Raw genomic sequence first — 18,919 nt, 5'->3', positions numbered from 1 at the left:
AGACAGGAACCCAAATCCCCCTCTTCGTGGCCGCGCTCTTAGCAGGCTTTGGGGAACACGCTGAGGCCGCCGGACCCCAAAGGGTAGGAAAGAGCTGACTTCGCCGCGGGCGGGAGGTCGCGTCCTGCCTCCTGGGCCGGGGCTACGTGGCTCTCCAGCAGCGCGGAGGCGGCGGGACCCTGTCGAGCCCCTGGGGGCGGGGGATCGGCAGCTGCGAGTGCGGATAACCCCGAGGTGACCCGGGCGGGCCAGGCCCGCCCCTTCCCCCTCCCGCAGGCCTGGCGGCTGGAAGCGGGTCCCCGAACTGCAGGGGGGAGAGGAAGGCGCGGGCTCCGGGCGCCTCGGCTGTCAGTGCGCTCCGGCCGGGGGCGCCGCCGGCTCTGCGTCCCTCGCTCGCCTCCTGCGCTCGCCGGAGCGCTCCGAGTGCCTCTTTAGCGGGAGCCAATATCCTTTTGTGCTAATAGGCTTGTCCTCATTTGCTGCCTAATTGGACTATATAAAGCCAATAACAGGCAGGCTCTTATAGCCCGAAGCCAAAGCGCCAAAATCCAAGCGAAGGCGAGGAGGGGGCGGTGGCGGAGGCGGCTGCGGGGCCCGGACTCGGCTGCGCCTTCGCCTGCCTAATCCCATTTGCCATTGTACGCGCCCAATCGCCGTATACTCCCCGCATTTAACTTGGATGACATTTTGATTTCATCATTAGCATCCGGCGCCGGATTGACGCAGCCCCAAGCCCGGGACTGCTCCTGCCGCCTCCTCCCCGGGAGCTGCAGCCGCCGCCGAGCCGCCTCGCTCCCTCTTCGCCGCGGCTGGGCCGCTCCCCGCCCCTCAGCACCCCTCCCACATGCGAGCCCGCCCCGGCCGGGTCCTCACCCCGCCCTCCCGCCGCTGGATTTGCGCCCGGGGCGGCCCCCGACTTTGCGCCCCGTAGTTGAGTTCCGTTTATGGTCTGATTTCCGGCCGCCCGCTTGCTCGCCCGGCCGCCCGCCTGTCCCGATCCCTCCCTCCCCGGGACCCGGAGGAGAGGGGACCATGCCGGAGCCCGGGCCGGACGCCCCTGGCACCGCTAGCGCGCAGCCCCCGCCGCCGCCGCCCCCACCTCCCGCGCCCAAGGAGTCCCCGTTCTCCATCAAGAACCTGCTCAACGGAGACCACCACCGGCCGCCCCCTAAGCCGCAGCCGCCCCCACGGACGCTCTTTGCGCCGGCCTCAGCCGCTGCTGCCGCCGCCGCTGCCGCCGCCGCTGCGGCCAAGGGGGCTCTGGAGGGCGCCGCGGGCTTCGCGCTCTCGCAGGTGGGCGACCTGGCTTTCCCTCGCTTTGAGATCCCGGCGCAGAGGTTTGCCCTGCCCGCGCACTACCTGGAGCGCTCCCCGGCCTGGTGGTACCCCTACACCCTGACCCCCGCCGGCGGCCACCTCTCGAGACCTGAAGGTACCGACCTCTCTTTGAACTTTCGTTGTTCTCCCCCGCGCGCCAGTACCGTCCCCGCCCCGCGCCGCCTCCCACCTCAACCCTGAGACCCCCGCGCCCTCCAACCCGCCGTTTGGCCAACTTCCTCCAGCCCCTGGCTTGCATCTACTGCCCGCGCGCCCGGTTGCGCCGCCCGGGAATCCAATCCCACTTGGTGAGAAAAGGAGGTGGAATCGGAACCCAGGGCGCGGCGCTTCCCGGGAAAAAAGTGGCCTGGGGTGTGAATGGGGAGGCTTCAGCCGGCTGGGACCGGGGACGGGGCCTGGATGGAGGCAATGACCCGGTGGGCCCAGGCCAGAGGCGAATCTCTCCGTGGGCCCCTGGCGGGAGATCCGAGGGCTAGAAAGGAAGCGGTCGCTCTGCCACCGTCCCGGTCTCTCGCCTGCCCCCGGGAGGAAGGGGGATCCCAGGGTGCGGAGGCCCTGCCCTGGCCCAGCCGGGAAGGAGGCCCACGGGAACGGAGAGGCCTCGAGGCCTGGAGCCCAGAGGCCGGCGCGGATCGAGCCTTCGGCCCCCGGGCGCCAGGCCTCGCTGAAGGCTGTGTCGGTGTGCGTGTGTGTGCGTCCGTCTGTCTGTCTCTCCCCAGCTTCGGAGAAGGCCCTCCTTCGAGACTCCTCCCCCGCTTCGGGAACCGATCGCGACTCCCCCGAGCCGCTGCTTAAAGCCGACCCCGACCACAAGGAGCTGGACTCCAAGAGCCCGGACGAGATCATTCTGGAGGAGAGCGACTCGGAGGAAGGCAAGAAGGAGGGCGAGGCGGCGGCGGGAGCGGCCGGGGCGAGCGTGGGGGCGGCGGCGGCGACGCCGGGCGCCGAGGACTGGAAGAAGGGCGCCGAGAGCCCGGAGAAGAAGCCCGCGTGCCGCAAAAAGAAGACGCGCACGGTCTTCTCGCGCAGCCAGGTCTTCCAGCTCGAGTCCACTTTCGACATGAAGCGCTACCTGAGCAGCTCGGAGCGCGCCGGCCTGGCCGCGTCGCTGCACCTCACCGAGACGCAGGTCAAGATCTGGTTCCAGAACCGCCGCAACAAGTGGAAGCGGCAGCTGGCGGCTGAGCTGGAGGCGGCCAACCTGAGCCACGCCGCGGCGCAGCGCATCGTGCGGGTGCCCATCCTCTACCACGAGAACTCGGCTGCCGAGGGCGCCGCGGCCGCGGCCGCGGGTGCCCCGGTGCCCGTCAGCCAGCCGCTGCTCACCTTCCCGCACCCCGTGTACTACTCGCACCCGGTGGTCTCCTCTGTGCCGCTGCTACGGCCCGTCTGAGGCCCGACAGGGGAGGGGGAGGGAGCGCCCGGCCGCCTTCCCAGATCCCGGAGGAGACTGGGCCGGGCCGAGGGCGCCGAGACGTCCAGCGGCCTTCGGGAACCGGGGCTTCGGCTCGCCGCCCCGGCCTCCCCTCCCCCAATCGGTAGCGTTTTGTAAGTATTTGCAATGCATTTTCGTGCAATTCACCCTAACGGATTTGAGGCGCTTCCCCTCTTACTTTTGGTTTTAGTTCTATTAAGAAAGAGCAGGAAAAAGACAAAATTCCCGGGTCATATACTTCGTCCGAAAGCTTTTGTAAAAGATGCAACTCTTCCCCCTAAATTTGCATTGCGCTGTGGCTTTTTGGTTTTATTTTTATAGAAGAGAAATAAGCCGCAGAAACCTAAATCCCTCTAGTTTATTCACTTTCTATAGAACTATTTTCAGAAGTCCAGAGAGAGAGAGAGTGAAGGAGATAATTCACACTATCCTACTTTTATTCCTGGATTTCTGGGTGTGGTTCTCCCTCTCCAGCCCCAGTTATCCTGCCCAATTTTCAGAATCTGAGAAGCCCCTGGTAGGAACCCCCGCAAAGGCCACTTTTCCCACAGAGGTGTGTCACCGTTGGCTTCTTCATCCATCCTGCTTTGTGACTGTAGAATTCTCTAAGTGTTTAAAGGGAAAAGACAAGACAGCCCCAAATTAGACTTCTGATTATTGAAACAACTCCACATCTGGCCCGGTGTGAGTGGTCTTATTTATTAGTAGCATTTATTTTCGGGATTTCATTTGTTGGTAAATTATTATTATTACTATTATTGCTTTGTTCCCCGTTTTGAGAGAGTGATTTCAATATTTAAAAAAAAAAGGATCTGTCTTTTATCCTCTCCCCCCTTTTTTGTTCTGCAGTAACTGTTGGACTTTTGACCTGTGCAATATTGTACAAAATTTCCTGGGAGCCTGGTCTCTTTCTCCACGGAGAGGAGCAGACGTTTTCACTGTGTAATCCTGGTCATTCGTTTGGGAGGAGAAAATTAAGAAGGGGGAAGGAGGGAGGAAAGAAACAAGGATAGGTAGCAATGCTCAAAGGTAGCAATGCTCAAAATACTGGAGCGCTTTAAGTGAAGGACAATCAATTTAGGAGAATTTTAACTTATTTGATATATGTACAGATTTCTTGTAAAGTTCACCCTCAACTCCACAGGGCTCCTGGCTCTGCCACCCAATCTGTTTTCTTTCTGTTGGCTACACCTGTTGTTCTGCGATAGCTTGTCCTTCTCCCCACCCCCTATCTCCCTCATCACTGCCCGGGTTCAGTCCCTTTTTAAGAAAAAGAGAAAAAGGCCCACAAAATATTGTTACACTTAATGTTGTCGTGAAACTGAATTAATTAAAAAGAAAAGAAAAGTGATGCGTTTCGTGTTGCCAGAGTGTGTAACTTAGGACGATTTTCCGCAGAGCAGGTGTCTCTGAAACTGTTTTTTCTGCCTCGCTCCCCCGCTGCCTCTGTTTCGCTGAGTCCAACGTGGACGCACATCCCCGCAATCCAGGAGGCGGCAGAGACAGAGGCGGCTTTGTTCGCTACCAGGGCTGCTCTCTCCCCAGTGTCTTTTGCGGCTTGCAAAGCCCTGCGCTCAGGGGAGAATGCGGGGCGGAAGAGGCGAGAACCTAAGCTTATCTAGTTTGAGAAATTGAGCGAAGCGGCAGCCGCGAGCCGAGAACTGGCTGGTAAATTTCCGATCGCAGTGCCACAGCCTCGCATTCCGTGCCCAGGCCACGGTTCCTTCAAGAGCCGTGAGCTTCGGGGCAGGACATTCCCGAGCACTGGTTCGCGGGCCTGGATTGTGCTGGGCTCCGTTGCATCTAGAAGTGGGGTGGGGAAGAAGGGTGGGAGCTTAGAATTTAGCTGTGGCCAGAGGCGGGTCTCTAAGTCCTGCTGGGAGAAGCGGGATGGAGAGAGGGCAGACCCAGGGAGACCGACCACCTCCCGGTCAAGGAGGCATCCCCAGGGCTTGAGGAACTGTGGCTCTCCAGGCGGCTCGGGTAGGGGCGCGGTCCCGGTGTGCCAGGGAACACAGACCATCCGACTGTGGCAGCGGCCACTGAGAGGAAATTGTCTCCTCCCAGCCAGGCCCTTTTCTGTCCACCGGCGCCCACCACCTCCAGGGCAGCCTCTCTGGTCTGCTGTCCCTGTCTGGCCCATCCCCGGAAGCGCAAAGCTCGAGGTTCCCACGCGCTCCGTGGGCAGCCTGCGGAGGCGCAGGGCGTCGGGAACTGCTGGGAAGCGCGAGTCCGCTGGCAGAAGCAGGTGCTTGGGCGCTCCTTGCCGACCGCAGGGCTGCCTGCCTTAGAGCATGGGGTCTGTACGCCCAGCTCCTGGCTGGGCAAGTTTGAACGTGGGGAGCCAGAAGGGGGAGATGAAGAACCTGTAGACGGTGAAGATTCCGAAGAGCACACCGCCGGCGCGTCCGCTGGGGAGCGCCTGCACGCGCTCCCATCCCCTCTCTCAGTGCTTTGCTGGGTTCCTCAAACCCAATGGACACAGCTGAATCTACTATGGCTGAAATGTTGAGTATCCTTTCCTATTGACGGGCAACTGCCCCCAAATAAACTGGCATACGTATTTATGGCACAATTTTAGCCTGAACCTCAGTGAAATTAGATCTCCCTTTATTTCCCTGTGGTTTGGAATAAAAACGAGGGCATGTGTCCTAAATGAAAAATAAACAGAAATTCGGGATCAAAATATGTTGTTCCTTGTGTTACCTGCAAACACAGTGATGCCTTTTACTGTTGCCAATACTAACCGTGGGACAGGCCAATAACAGCTCATTAAAAATAATGTTGCAATAGCAAACATGTCCTTAGAGTTTACAGCCAGAACATGATGCTATCAAACGCCAAGAAAATACTTCTTTATTTGTGTTTGGATTCTAGAAAACGGTTCTTGACTGACCCAGTCTTTACAAAGTCAAGAAATAACTGGTTCCCTGTGCACACAATTTATCCTTTGTCCTGCTCCCGGTGGCCTCCCTTTCCCTCCTGTTGGGGAGCCCCGCTGCCCTGTACCGGTAGGTTTCTCCGTGGAGCCACCGTGCCTGCCCTAGGGGAGAAGGGCAGCGTCAGACCTCCAGGGACTGGCGGCTGTGTGAGCCTAGAAGCTGACCCAAGTGGGAAACTTCCGCTTCCCTCTTGTCTGGTCAGGGTGGTCGTATTTCTCACGATGGGAGAGAAAGAATTGAGCCTCAGTGTGGGGGCACCAAGCATCACTGCTCACAAGGAAACATCCTAGGCTCTACTGCAGGGCTTTCCAAGGCCTCGGTGTCAGGAGAGCCCAGGAAACCTCTCGGTGCATGTGGGTCTGTCACATCTGGAGAGCTGGTTGGGGTCAGCTTCCCCTCCAAAGAACGCCTTCCCCACTCCCAGTTCCCCAGGAATTGCCAGGGGCTGCTGGAACCATTCAGCAGGAGGGGCTATCTGAAGGAATGAGGGTACCTCTATGCACAATTCGTCCAGGACGTTCCACTGTGGGACGTCGGCCGTTGTCCCCTATGCTAGGACAGTGGACCAACACCCCAGATTTTATACATTCACCCTCCTTGCCCTCCCATCATAGAACCTACCCTAACTTCAGAGCCTTCCCTATCTGTAGCCCCTATTAATCTTCAAGTCAGTGCAAATGACCCGTTGTTCTGGCAAAATCCTTCCTGTATCATCCAAATAGACACACCAGCAAACCCCACATAGGACGCACTCACGTGTGACATAAACACTCACCACACACACACACTTTAGGTAGACCTTTACAGACCCATATCCAGTGGCCCACTGTACACCCACCCGCATATTTTACCATTACAGCTATCGCTAACACACAGAATCAGGCACACTTTGTTTGAGATGACCCTGGGTAGCTGGTTTTCTCTGATGGCCCCAGACGAAGGCAAGCTGGGTAGAATCCCATGGAAAGGACTGAGCCTGAAAGCAGTCCAGCAGGAAGGCCTCGTTCCTTCCTTCTCTCTCACCTGCGACAAAGCAGCGGAGCCTGCCAGCACCCCGCTGCAGACTCCCATACTTCTGTGGGCCGGGACCTGCCTCGGAGCTGAGGTCCCCACAATGTGGGTCTCTGCCAGTCTGAGCGCCCTCGATCGCCGGCGGGCGCTGGGAGAGCGCGCAGTCAGCGCCTGAGCTGTTTCTGTTAGCAACACAGATGTATTTCTTTTATTTGATAGTAAATAGAGCGGGTTTGTGTACATCAAACAGCGGCAAGACAGATATAAACTGCCCCCCCTCCCCATCACTGGGCGCTCATTCTGAACCGGGACGTCCTCTTGGCAGGCTCCCCACACGCCAGAGCCAGAGGCCTGGCGGGGAGAACCCCAGAGTGCTCCCGTTTTCCTGCTCTCAGAGCGCGCGCTGGAGGGTAGAGCTGGGAGAAAGAGGAGAAGGCCCGGTCGGTGAGATTTGCTTTCTCTTCTGCAGGCGGGCACGCGCCGGGCCAGCTATGGCCTGGGATTTGGGGGTGGGGGTCCGAGGAACGGGAATTGGAGGAATGGGGCCCAGAGGGCCGAGCAGCCTTTGGCCTTTGGGAGCTTCGGCTAGGCCCCGCGTTGTAGGGCTTCCCGGGCTGGGGCCATGCTCCCAGTGTGCGCACCGGACACTTCGGCTTCCCTCGAGGGGCCCTGTGGGGTGCAGACTCGACTGCCTGCCTCCAAGATTCCATTTTGTCCCACCTCTTGCGGTTGTCCGCGTCCCGCGACCGAGTGGCCTCTCCAGGAGCCTCTCCCTTTTAGGGACCTAAAACCAGACTCCGCAAAGCAGCTAGGAAAAGATCTCTCCGCTGGGTCGCCAAGACAGAGACAGGGTGTAAGAACCATGAGCACCACAGAAATCCCCTCTTAGGATCCAAAGCACAGCTGGGCAAACTCAGGGGACTCGTCCTGCCAGGGTGCGGACACCTGGCCCCGCAGAGAAAATCCGCCAGGCTCCTCTTCCAGGCTTCCCGCCCGCTCTCTGCCCACCACCTCGCCCTGTCTGCCGGCTCTCTCTGGCTGCTGGGGTGCCCGTGGTCCGAGCATCCTGGTGTGGGCTTCTGGAAGTGTGCGCCCCTTGTGTGCGCGTGCGCCCGCTCCCAGTAAAGGCGCGCTGCGCGGATGTTGACCCTTTGACCTATAAACAATGGGAGAGGTGTTGGGGGGGGGGGTGTCAAGAGAGAGGAAAAGGCCGCAAAGGTAACTAGGCCGGCTGTACTTTGGAGCCGTGACTGTTCTGACAGGATCTTGAGTTGAGATTTGGGGACACTTGTCTCCTCGCGTGGCCCCCTCCTGTGGAAGTACCGTAAAGGTTTCTCGGGTGGAGAGCAGGTCTCAGACTGCAGCGCAGCCTTAGCCCTCTCTGGGGTCTATTTAATCGTCTGGGATTACTTCCCACCCTTCTGCCTCTAGGGTCCCCTAGACCTTCATTCAAGCCTCAGGCAGTTTCAGAGACCTGGGGCAGGGGGTGGCAGGAAGCTGAGTGCCTCCTTGGAGAGTTCCCAGGCAGTGCACACTGGCTGTACCCGCCCAGACCCCCTTATCGGCTGCCGCTCCAGGTGACGAGTCTGCGGGGTGAAACTGCCCCAAATCTGGGTCGCCGGGGTCCCAAAGGGATTGCTTCTGGTTGCGGTGGAAGGAGAGGAAAAAGAGCTGGGGTAGAAGACTAGAGCGAGCGAACAAGCTCTGAGGAGAGCGCGTTGGCACCCATCGCTTAGTCCAGAGAAGCCAGGTGGAGTCACCTGGTGTGCCTCACCGGAGCGCTAATGTCTTAAAGAAATAGAAAGAATCCCCTTCTTTCCTGAGCTCCTTCGCCGCCCTCGCCCCCTTGGTGATGGAGTGCACGCATCAGATTTTCATCAAAGTTCTATTAAGTGAAACATAGGTTGCAGGGCACCCTTTGATTGAAACAGTTTAAATTTTAATTGTGTTTTTAATTTGACATATAGTTGCAGAAAGGAATGACACTGCGTCGCCAAGGGGCGGTCGATTTTCTTAATTTCTCCCAGAGGAATTGATGAGTCTATCAGGCCACTAGATTGGAAACCCATTAAAGCTCTCTGGTTAGGCTGTTAATTGGAACTTGATGGATGTGGGGGGGGGCGGTGTCGGGACTCGGCTATGCTGATCCAATCTTCATGACTTTCTGTTTTCCAATAAATTACACAATTCATTTTCCAGCCGCAGATTACATAAATTGTACACCTCTGGGGCTCTCTTTTTCAAATAGGGAGCCCTTTTCCCCAAAAGCCTATTGCGAGATGTCATTTGCACCAAAGAACGAACAGCAGAGGTCCTTGAATGAAAATCGAAACATAATCAACGTTTATACTTAGAAAATTTATTGAGATCATTTTCTCTGGTATTTCCTTATTTTAAAGTTTGGACGCACCATATATCATAATCCACTCCCGTAAAGGTGGGGGGGCAGACTGTGTTTAATATTTATCGAAGCTTGATTCCAAGATCAAACTTGTTTATGACTTCATCTGTCATTTCGGAGGGAGCCTCCTTCCATTACCCGGCTCAGCCAGCCTATTTCCCAACCGCTGCAGAGCAGAGAGGATCAATTTTTATTAGGCTCCTCGGCAAGTTTGCTCTGGGCCGCTTTAATATTGAGCAGCGGCATAATCTCGAGATCTAAACTTTAAGCGTCCTTTCAGCCTCGGAGAGTTTATCATTCCTTAGAACCCGGTTGTGTCTAATTCCTAGGGAGGGGGCGATCCCCAAAATGAGGAGGGGCCATACTCCAGAGTTTGGGCTGTTGATCCGAACGCTGTAGGGAGGGGCGGAGCTATCCCCAGACTAGGAGGGTGGGGCGGGAGGTGGTACAGAGTTGAAAGATTGCCACACTTGAGGACAGAGAGACGGGGTGTCTGTGGGGGGTGGTTCCTAGAGCTGAGGGTTCCTGGGAGTGTGTTTTATAGCTGTGCTGGACCCAGGAGAGGACGTCTGGGCCCTTGCACTCTGGGTGAAGTCTCGGGGACCCCCGGATGCCTCAAAGGGTTGGCGGGAAGATCGAGTCTTGGCCTTCCGGCCCCTGCTGCGTGACTGCTACCAGTGCCCTAAGGGCCGCAGCCCCCGCCGGTGACCAGCTGGGAATTGCAAGGGAGACCCCAGAGGAGAGTCCTTCAGGTTGCAGAGCCAGGAGTCTGCCTGGTCTCTGCCATGGCTTCCCTGTCTCCGTCGGGCGCCCACCATCACTTCCCTGGCTCAGGGCAGAGTGTGAGTGAGTGTGCGTGTGTGTGCGCGCTAGTCGGAGCTCAGCGAACGTCTGCTGACTCAGTGCGTGCGAAGGCGTAAGCGTTTATGCAAGCGCGTGCGTGCGGCTTAATGTGTGCGCGTCTGAAGATGTGCGGGGTGGGAAGGTGGCGTAGGCTCTGCAGGACTCACAGCGCGCCTCTGTGTAGACCAGACTGTCAATGCGAGGGGAGATAGCGAACAAACGGAGTAAGAGGGAAGCCAGATGGCTCCTTTTGACTTCCCAAACTAGCCTGGGGTGAGGGATAGGGCGAGGTTTGTGGGGTCGCGGGGCTGCGTGGTTTCCTAGTTTTGAGTCCCAAATCAGTCCTCAAACCTCAGCACACCCCACCCCGCTACACTCCCCTCCCCACTCTCGCAGCTCCTGGCCTTGGACCTGCTTCTCCGAGGTCCATCCCCAGAAGCCTGGCCGCCGCCTCACATGCTCCCCGCTCGGGCAGAGGCCAACTCCTTGGGTCCTTGACCGCACCCATACATCTGCCTCAGCGGTCTCCAGATAGCAGAGGTCCTCACAGTCTCCCCCGCAGCCGTTCCCCAAACTCCGTGCCAAAGCCTGCTCCACCCCTCGCCCCTCCCAAGGGCCTGCAATTGGCAGTGGAACAACCTTGAGCTTCAATCTTCCCTACTCTGCTCGGGCTCGTCAATTTTCCCCACTGGACCTCAGTGTCCCCGCCTGTACAACGGGGATGAAGATCTGCACCACAGGTTTGCTATGAGGATTAAAGTGAAGAGTGATAGGACGCTCCCGGCGTGTTCCAGGTTGCTGGGGCCAAGTATTTACTAATTAGAAGGGTCCAACCAATGCTCTCCTCCCTCGCAACTCCCGTATTCTTCCCCAGAGGGTGGCGGCCTCCACTCTCTGGGTTGGCCCATTTCCCTTGGGGTAGAGGCAGCCGGAGCCGCGAGACAGCGCCCACTTGGGGTACTTGAGGCAGGCGGAGAGGCCGCAGGCGGGTGAGAGAGTCGGCTGTGTCTTTCCAGGAACCTCCCCTCTAACCCCCAACCATGCGGGAGCGCGCGGGACAGGCTGCGACGTGGCCCCCGAGCCTGCGCCGTGGCCGCGCAGAGAGGACGCACAAATTGTATTTCAGCGCCGGGTCCTTCCGGGTTAATGAGCTGACACCATGATTAAAGCTGACCATTTGTAATGTGTCTCGACCCCGCCGCCGAGCCCTGAAGAGGTTAATGTGGTGACGGAGGCCGGCACCTGCCCCTCGCCGGCCTCCCGGGCCGTGGCGCACAGCCCGTAGCCTCCACCCCCTCGCCGGCCCCTGCTCCGCTGCGCCGCCGACTCCTAATCAATTAGCCCATTAACGAGCCCTTCGAGGAGTTAAGTAGCGAGAGGTTCTGCCACGGGTAGTGCTGCAGTCGGTAACTCACAGCGGCTAATGATATTATAAGCGCGTTACTCAATAACCCCGCGCGACGCGGGCAAGGAGGGAACTGCGCCGTCATGGTGCAGGGTCTGGACATTTGTGGGGACTGATTCCAGAGTCTCCTGTCATGTTGGTTGCTTTTGGGGGGATATCCTAGGAGCAGGGGCTCCCAAGAGCTCTTGGTCCAGCAATCCCAAGGCCGCAGCCCCTGGGCAGGGGACGGGGGAGGGGAAACGGGGGATTGTGGTCTTGCCTGAGTGCCTTGGGGCCTTACCTCACCTTCGTTTCCTCCATGCTTGTATAGACAACTGTGCCCCGGTACCGTTTTGCACGCACTAGGCTGTTTGTAGACCCAGTAAGAGCCGATCCGGGAATTACAGGGGTGAGAGCCAGGGCTTAGAGGAGGCCGCTCGCAGGGAACCAACCACGGTTTATTGAACACTTACCCGCGCCTCTGAGATGGCCACTTTGACCTAACCTAACTTCTTCGAGGTAGGCATTGCTTCCTCTAATTTTAGGAAGGGAGGAAACCAATGCTCAGAAAGTTTTAGTAGCATACCCAAAGCTACCCAGATGAGATTTGAATCAACTTTGCCTAATTCTAAAACCATAACCTGTTCTCACCTTCTTCCCACATCAAAGAGCTTCTATTTCTGCAGCAATTCCGCGGTCTGCTGTCTTTGCCAAAACTGGAAAATCACTTGTGAAGCCGAGTGTGGGCTGTGGGCTAGCCAGCAAAAGTTTACAGAGTACATACTATGGACTCCTAGTGCTTCTGGGCTTTCCACGCCTTTTCCACTCCTACCTAATGCCATCCTCAAAACAGGGGAAAGGAGAAGGTGCTACTGAGAAGTTCATGTGAGGTACCCTGTGAGGGTAATGAGGCTCTAACTGGAACTGGACTTGTCCTAGTTCATGCAGTCTGTAAGTGGTGGAGCTGGGACTTGAACCAGGATCTCTCACAACAAGATCCCACCCCCAAAGATCATGCAGGCCTGTGGGCCTGTGATGGGGTGAGATCTGTAGGGTGGCGTGGCCAGAAGTTGTCTACTCCCGGGCCTCCCAGTTAAGCTCCCAGGAAGGGCATCAGTACCGAAGCGCATGCTCTTAAATCCCTTCCCTCCCTTGCCGAATGCAGCGGTCTACCCGGCGCCAGCTCCGCACGCCGGCCGCCGGTCCCCGGGACCTCGAGTTCCTCCAACCGAGGCACTGGACCACTCCAGCTCGGAGCCCCGCGCTGTCCCCTGCCCCTCAAGGCGGCCGGAGTCGGAGCGGTGGGAGTCACCACAGAGGCTAGGAACCTGGGCTGGAATCTACATGCTGCTTTCGGCCCGGCTGTCCCTGGTTGGACACAGCTGATGCCGGCCGGCTTCTCGGCGCGCTCCGGGGCGCACAGTGGCTGCTTGCCCGGCCTGGGCTTTTTGAAAATTTCCGGGGCCGCTCGGCGGCGCTGCGATTGGCCGCGTCCCGGTAACCTCTATGCAAATGAGGCCGCGCCACCTCCGCGCCGGCGGAGACCCGCCGAGCTGGCGGGCAAGGAAGGGGCATTCGCGGCGGGGCTGGGCGGGCGCACCCAGAGCCGGGCAGGCAGCGATCCCGCGCAGCCATCCGATGCCCGCGAGTCCCCCGCGCAAAGGGGACGCCTCACCAGCTTCGCCGCCCCCTCCCCCTGGCTCCCCTCCCCGCCCCTCCCCCCGCCTGCCTGCCTGCACCACCTTCCACCCAGATCGTCTCTAAAGGGAGTTCTTGGTTTCCTCCGATTTCTTATGAACCCAGGATGGGCAGCAAGGAAGATGCAGGCAAGGGGTGTCCGGCGGCCGGCGGCGTCTCCAGCTTCACCATTCAGTCCATCCTGGGCGGGGGCCCCTCGGAGGTGCCACGAGAGCCCGCCGGCTGGCCGGCCAGGAAGCGCAGCCTGTCCGTGTCCTCGGAGGAGGAGGAGCCGGACGACGGCTGGAAGGCACCTGCCTGCTTCTGCCCAGACCCGCACGGCCCCAAGGAGCCGGGCCCCAAGCGTCACCCCCCCATCCCCTTTCCTTGCCTGGGTAAGGATCGCACGCCGCCGGGCTGGCCGCGAGCAAGCTCTAGGGGAGGGAAGCTGTGCCGGGGTGCAGGGCCCCTCTGGCCAGAACCCCGGCCGCCGGGGGTCCAGGGAGGAGGGGAGGGGACACGCGCGCGATGCTGTCTCCTCCTCCCGGAGGGAGCTCGGAGGTGATGGGAACGGTCTTGGATGAGGCTGGGTTGGAAGGAGCGTATACCACAGCGGGCCGGTGCGGGGCGGGCCGCACACACGGCTCTGCCCTCAATATCCCCTTTGTACATCGGTCGGACACTTTCCGAACAAGAGGTCTAGAAGTCGGGTCCCAGCGGTCCTTCTGTCTCTACCGCAATCTCTTCCAGCTTCTTTTTTCTCCTCGCTTCCTCTCCCCGCCCCCCCCCCCCCCCCCGGCCTGATTACCACTCCAAGATGATTGACAATGGTGCCTTTCAGAGATGGTTCCTCTTCACAACACTGACGAAGGGGAGCCCCGCGTTAGTCCTTAGCGTGATTTCCGAACAAACGGCCTGTGAAATGATGCCTCCCGATAAAGCTCGGGGAACTCTTCCAGCTCAGTTATTACAAGGCAAAATCACCTTTTAAAATGATGCTAGTGCCCCCCTCCCCCCGTCCAGACTTGCTCCCCGTTGCCACATGTCCTTTCTCCGAAGCTGGTTGGGGGGCACAGAGACCCCATACTCTCGAAGTAGCTGGGTCCCGCTGCCTTTTCAAAGCTAAGGTGCTGGGCTTCGGGTTCCAGCGAGAGGGAGAAGAGGAAGGCGTTGGGACCAAGGCTGCAGCCCCCTGCCATCCCCCTGGCCTCGGCCAGGACTGGGGGTCTCGGAGGCTCCCCGACTCCATCCCTCCCTGTCTGTTCTCCCTCCCCAGGTACCCCCAAGGGCAGCGGAGGCGCGGGGCCGGCGAGCTCGGAGCGCACGCCTTTCCTCTCCCCGTCACACCCGGACTTTAAGGAAGAAAAAGAGCGGGTGCTGCCCGCGGGCTCGCCGTCGCCGGGGCCCGAGCGGCCGCGGGACGGCGGCGCCGAGCGGCAGGCGGGCGCCAAGAAGAAGACGCGCACGGTCTTCTCGCGCAGCCAGGTGTACCAGCTCGAGTCCACCTTCGACATGAAGCGCTACCTGAGCAGCTCGGAGCGCGCCTGCCTCGCCTCCAGCCTGCAGCTCACCGAGACCCAGGTCAAGACTTGGTTCCAGAACCGCCGCAACAAGTGGAAGCGGCAGCTCTCGGCCGAGCTGGAGGCGGCCAACATGGCGCACGCCTCGGCGCAGACTCTGGTGGGAATGCCGCTGGTGTTCCGGGACAGCTCGCTGCTGCGCGTGCCGGTGCCGCGCTCGCTCGCCTTCCCCGCGCCGCTCTACTACCCCGGCAGCAACCTCTCGGCCTTACCTCTCTACAACCTCTACAACAAGCTCGACTACTGAGCGGCCGCCGGCCCGCGCCGCGCTCTCCCGGCCGCCTCCAGCGGCGCCCCCTCCCCCCTCCCTCCCCGGGGCTCCGGCGCGGGCCGGTGCGTTGCCAGGAATATTAAGAAATACACCATGTGTATTCATTATCTCTTATTTATGGCCTCTGCCCTACTTTTTGTTTTGATTGTTTCGGGTTATTTATCGGCATCTCTCAAGCCAGAACGCCTGCTTTCTAGCCAAAACAAACCAATACGCTTTGAAAACCATTTTGGAGGGGATGTTCTCGGGTGGCGGTGGGAAAGGGAGTTCCGGCCAGATCTACACTGATTGGTAGGGGAAAAAAAAAATCAGAAAAACACCAACAGAACCAGGTACACTCCTCTCCCCATACATACACCTGTATGGACGTACATGCACACACAGCCGGCCAAGCCAGCGGGGGCTTCGGACAATGATCTCAACGCCTCTTTTTGTTTTCCTCGTCCCGAGGATGGGCAGGAGGAGACCTCAGATCTGTAAATATTTTTAAAGAGGGAAAAAAAAATAATAAAACATTTTAAGCATCGTTGCTAATTTTGGTGAGATTGATTGCCCAGCGAGCTAATGCGCGGCTTTACTCGATTTTCGGTGGAGGCGCGCGGCAGTAGAGGGCTTGCTCGCCCCACGTGGCGGGTAGGACTGCGGTCAGGGGTTAAAGGCGGGGGCCGCACGCGGACTAGAGCTGCGCCCGCTTCCACTCCCTGGTGCCCATAGACCTGCAGCACGCTGAGGCGCACCTGGGCCGGAATCCAGCTCCGGAGCCCGGGCGGAGAGGGACAAAGGCGGGGAGCCTCACAGCTGAAGCGCTGCCTTCCCGGAACGAGCATCTTCCCCGCACTGGCAGCGCCGTGGGCTTAGCCGCAGCAGGGCGCCGGGCGACCTGGCCCAGCCTGGGCTGCGCGCCTCCTTCCAAGGGCGAAGGTCAGGTGGAAAGGCCGTGCCTGTACCAAGTGCAGAGCCCGCTTTGCTCGTCCCCCAACCCGGCGCGACAGGCTTGCAGCCGCGCACAGTTCCCGAGTGGGTGGCACAGTTGTGCGTGCGACGCCGCGCGGGAGCTGGACGCAGAGAGGCGGCTCTTCGGCTGAGGAGGGATCTTGAGGCTGGAGACTAGGCAAAGCGAAGAAAGCGGGGACTGCAAAGGCACTTCCGCGCACACTGTTGTTGTTGTTGTTGTATATTTTGCATTGTGCGTGGCTGAATGGCGGGGTCAAGGGCAAGCACGTGGCCAGTCGCGCTGAAAGGAACCTCGGCGGGGGCCTGCGTGCCCACAGGCTTCCGCGCCCTAACACCTGCCCCTGGGAGGGCGCGGCACCCAGAGTACAGCAGCGCGAGTGTCATGCAAATCACAGAGTTTTGCAATGTTTGATCGCAGCCGCCTGTTCCGAGTAAAACGTCGGAAAAGGTGGCTGGAACTGAGAGGAGGACGACGGTCCCGTGTCACGTGGGGAGAACCCCCCTGGTCCTGCCGCCTCCGGTTCCGAGGTTCCCTTAGCCCGTGCAAGGGTGCTGGGAATGCGCAGTGAGGAGGTCGGACCTTATGCTCTAGAAGGAAAACACTTGCGTGATGGACTTGTCTCTGAGCCGAGAGGCATCGAAATTATCAGCATTTTATGGAAATGCAGAGGCTCTCTGTAAACCGTCTGTGGGACCCGCAGTGTTCTGTCTGAACTGCTTGGCCTCCTGTCCATTTTGAGGTCGTTGTTTTCTCACATAAGATTTCATGAAAATTACAATCTCTTTCAAGATGACTTCAGAGGGATGTTATACAAGAACACATCTGCAGATGTTAAGTTAGTTCTAGCCCACTTATTTCATTCCAGCAAGTTCAATTCAGTAAATGTATACTGAGCCCTAGAAGTTGCTGAAAACTAGGCTAAGTATTGTATAGACAAAGAGAGAAAACAAAAGTGATACTGGATCTGTTTTCTTCTGACTTATTTGGTACATGTATTTTATTCCCAAAGCATTTTTTCTTTCCAGATGACCCACTTTAAATTATTCTTGTCCTTTAAAGTTGTTATTTGAATATTCCATGCAGAAACAACCAGTTTGCTCAAGGAACTACTTGTATAAGAATATCCCATCCATCTCATTATTGTCTGCATTTCAATAGATTGTTTTTGTCAAGAGATGATGGTTTTAACAGTATTGGGTCACTATATCCTCCTTACGCTTACTTCTCTTATAGAAAGTGGTTTTCTCCAGCCACTCTAGGCTCTTAATGGCAGAGTGATTTCGCCCTTAAGATTTCAGGGATGACCCTTTTCTGGTTTATCATATAGTGGATATTTCAACCCTTTTACTAATTCAGAAATTAGCAGCCAAAGGTGATCCAACAGTGTAATTAGTTTCTAGGAATTCCCTGCTCCTACAGGTAACTGAGTGTACACACACACACACACACACACACACACACACAACTTTGCATTTGGATTTAAAATGTTCAAGATTCCATTGTGGCCAGATCTCCTATCTCAAGGCTATCAATTCATTTGAATAATCAGCAAAATCATCAGCCTCCTTTTTAGGCTGTAAACTGGATTTTAAAGATTGACGTTTCTTAAAACTCAAATAGAGTCCGGCTGCAACTGTGTGCCCAGAGGGACCTGAATCATACACACACTGTATAATGAAATACTGTTAGATTTTATTAGCAGATAATTCATGTTCGGTATCTTGAAACTCTAATAGAATTAAATAAACAACTGGGAGAGGGAACCAAATAGAATTATTTGGAGATAAAATTATTTAGCCGAAGTTAGAACGGCAAGGCACTGCTTTTTAAAATTCTTAACTTCACCTTTAACTTGTTGAAAGAGAAAGTGTAGAGAACCGAGTACGAGGATTGGCATTGAGGGAGGGCAAGGATCTGTTCTTTTAGCAGTGATATCAACACAGTGGGCAGAAGGGTGATTACTGTGTGCACGCTCATTGTGTCAAGAATCCTAAAGAGAAGTGCACCTGAGGGGGTAAAGACCAACAACACTTCCCTTTATTAACATACCTTTAAAGTTAAACCCTTTAATTCCAAAAATTTCTTCCCACTTCATACAAAATCACATCATAAGATTCCGACACCCCCCCCCCGCCCCCCTGGCAAGAGGCAGTGAAAAAGAGGTTACAGTGTGGATTAAATTGAAAATTGTCAATGAGTTTTTTTATATTCAAGAGTAACTGAGCCACAGCATTCTAGTTATAAATTAAGAATTACTTTTCTTTCATGGAGATCAAGTAAGTTCCAGAAGCAACTTCTTGATTCTCCTATTTCTGGAGGAGTCTAGAAACAGATAATGGGAGCAAACTGAGCCTGCAATTCTAGGGAGTTTTGGGGGGTAGGGAGGTAAATGGGGAGAAGCTTGTAGCTGTCATTTTAGGACCCTGCTTAAACATACAGAAGTTTTGAGCTTGAACACACTGCAGAGTAATTGTTTTCCAGTCTGTCCACCCTTCTGGACAGGGAGCTCCCTTAAGAGCAAGGGCTGTCCGATTAATGCATCTTCCCAGAGGCTCTCACCAGGCCTGGTATTCAGTAGGTGCTCCATAAATGTTTGAAGAAAGATGGAACGGAGGGAGAAAGCATAGTATAAATAAGGATGGCTTTTTATGATATCAATAGATCTTAAGACAATGGAAAATGTGAGATCTTGGTTCAGGGGTGGAAACACCAGGAAAATGAGAATAAATCAGAGCAAAGTAATGCAATTGATTAGAGCAAATATTTCCACTCCAGTTTTTGGTTAACTTCATGGGCGTGTGCATGTCCAGTGAAAGGGAGAAATTTAGTATTGACCAAAACGGGGTTCTTGAGTCTGAGAGACTGAGGTGGGAAGTGAGCCACGGGTCAAATGGGAAAGAGCATCTTTCCCGCCTACTATTCAGATGAGCAGCCGGGCGTCGGCTCCAGGGAAACTACATTTCCCAGCGTGCCGCAAAAGGGCGGGAGAGAGCGTGGGCTCAGCCTGGGCGCGGGGCACTTCGGGAATTGTAGTTTCCACTCGGCCCTCACGAGGACCGGAGCCTTAGGCGTGTGCTAAAGG

The 18,919-nt window shown here is 57.0% G+C and overlaps 2 protein-coding genes across 2 annotated transcripts; both read left to right on the top strand.

Annotated features, from left to right (window-relative positions):
* Positions 1–1,028: 1,028 nt before the first annotated feature.
* HMX3 (H6 family homeobox 3) lies at positions 1,029–4,178 on the top strand. The gene is made up of 2 exons (XM_032882137.1): positions 1,029–1,432; positions 2,058–4,178. Exons 1-2 carry the CDS (start codon positions 1,033–1,035, stop codon positions 2,729–2,731), a joined length of 1,074 nt encoding a protein of 357 aa, XP_032738028.1. The 5' UTR covers positions 1,029–1,032; the 3' UTR covers positions 2,732–4,178.
* Positions 4,179–13,100: 8,922 nt separating this feature from the next.
* Positions 13,101–15,411, top strand: HMX2 (H6 family homeobox 2). The gene is made up of 2 exons (XM_032882136.1): positions 13,101–13,426; positions 14,308–15,411. The coding sequence occupies exons 1-2, from the start codon at positions 13,159–13,161 to the stop codon at positions 14,856–14,858; spliced, it is 819 nt and encodes a 272-aa protein (XP_032738027.1). The 5' UTR covers positions 13,101–13,158; the 3' UTR covers positions 14,859–15,411.
* The last annotated feature ends 3,508 nt before the right edge of the window (positions 15,412–18,919 follow it).

The sequence above is a fragment of the Lontra canadensis genome, unplaced genomic scaffold (genome assembly GCF_010015895.1).
Source record: "Lontra canadensis isolate GAN:19392208 unplaced genomic scaffold, GSC_riverotter_1.0 scaffold79, whole genome shotgun sequence".
In the NCBI taxonomy this organism is placed as follows: Eukaryota; Metazoa; Chordata; class Mammalia; order Carnivora; family Mustelidae; genus Lontra; species Lontra canadensis.
The sequence above is the reverse complement of the archived record's forward strand: the minus strand, read 5'-3'. Positions and strand labels throughout refer to the sequence as shown.

Coding starts and splice junctions, on each gene's coding strand:
- HMX3 (XM_032882137.1), top strand. CDS start 1,033: ATGCCGGAGCCCGGGCCGGACGCCCCTGGCACCGCTAGCGCGCAGCCC. Junction 1,433..2,057: donor CCACCTCTCGAGACCTGAAG/GTACCGACCTCT, acceptor GTCTCTCCCCAG/CTTCGGAGAAGGCCCTCCTT.
- HMX2 (XM_032882136.1), top strand. CDS start 13,159: ATGGGCAGCAAGGAAGATGCAGGCAAGGGGTGTCCGGCGGCCGGCGGC. Junction 13,427..14,307: donor CATCCCCTTTCCTTGCCTGG/GTAAGGATCGCA, acceptor CTCCCTCCCCAG/GTACCCCCAAGGGCAGCGGA.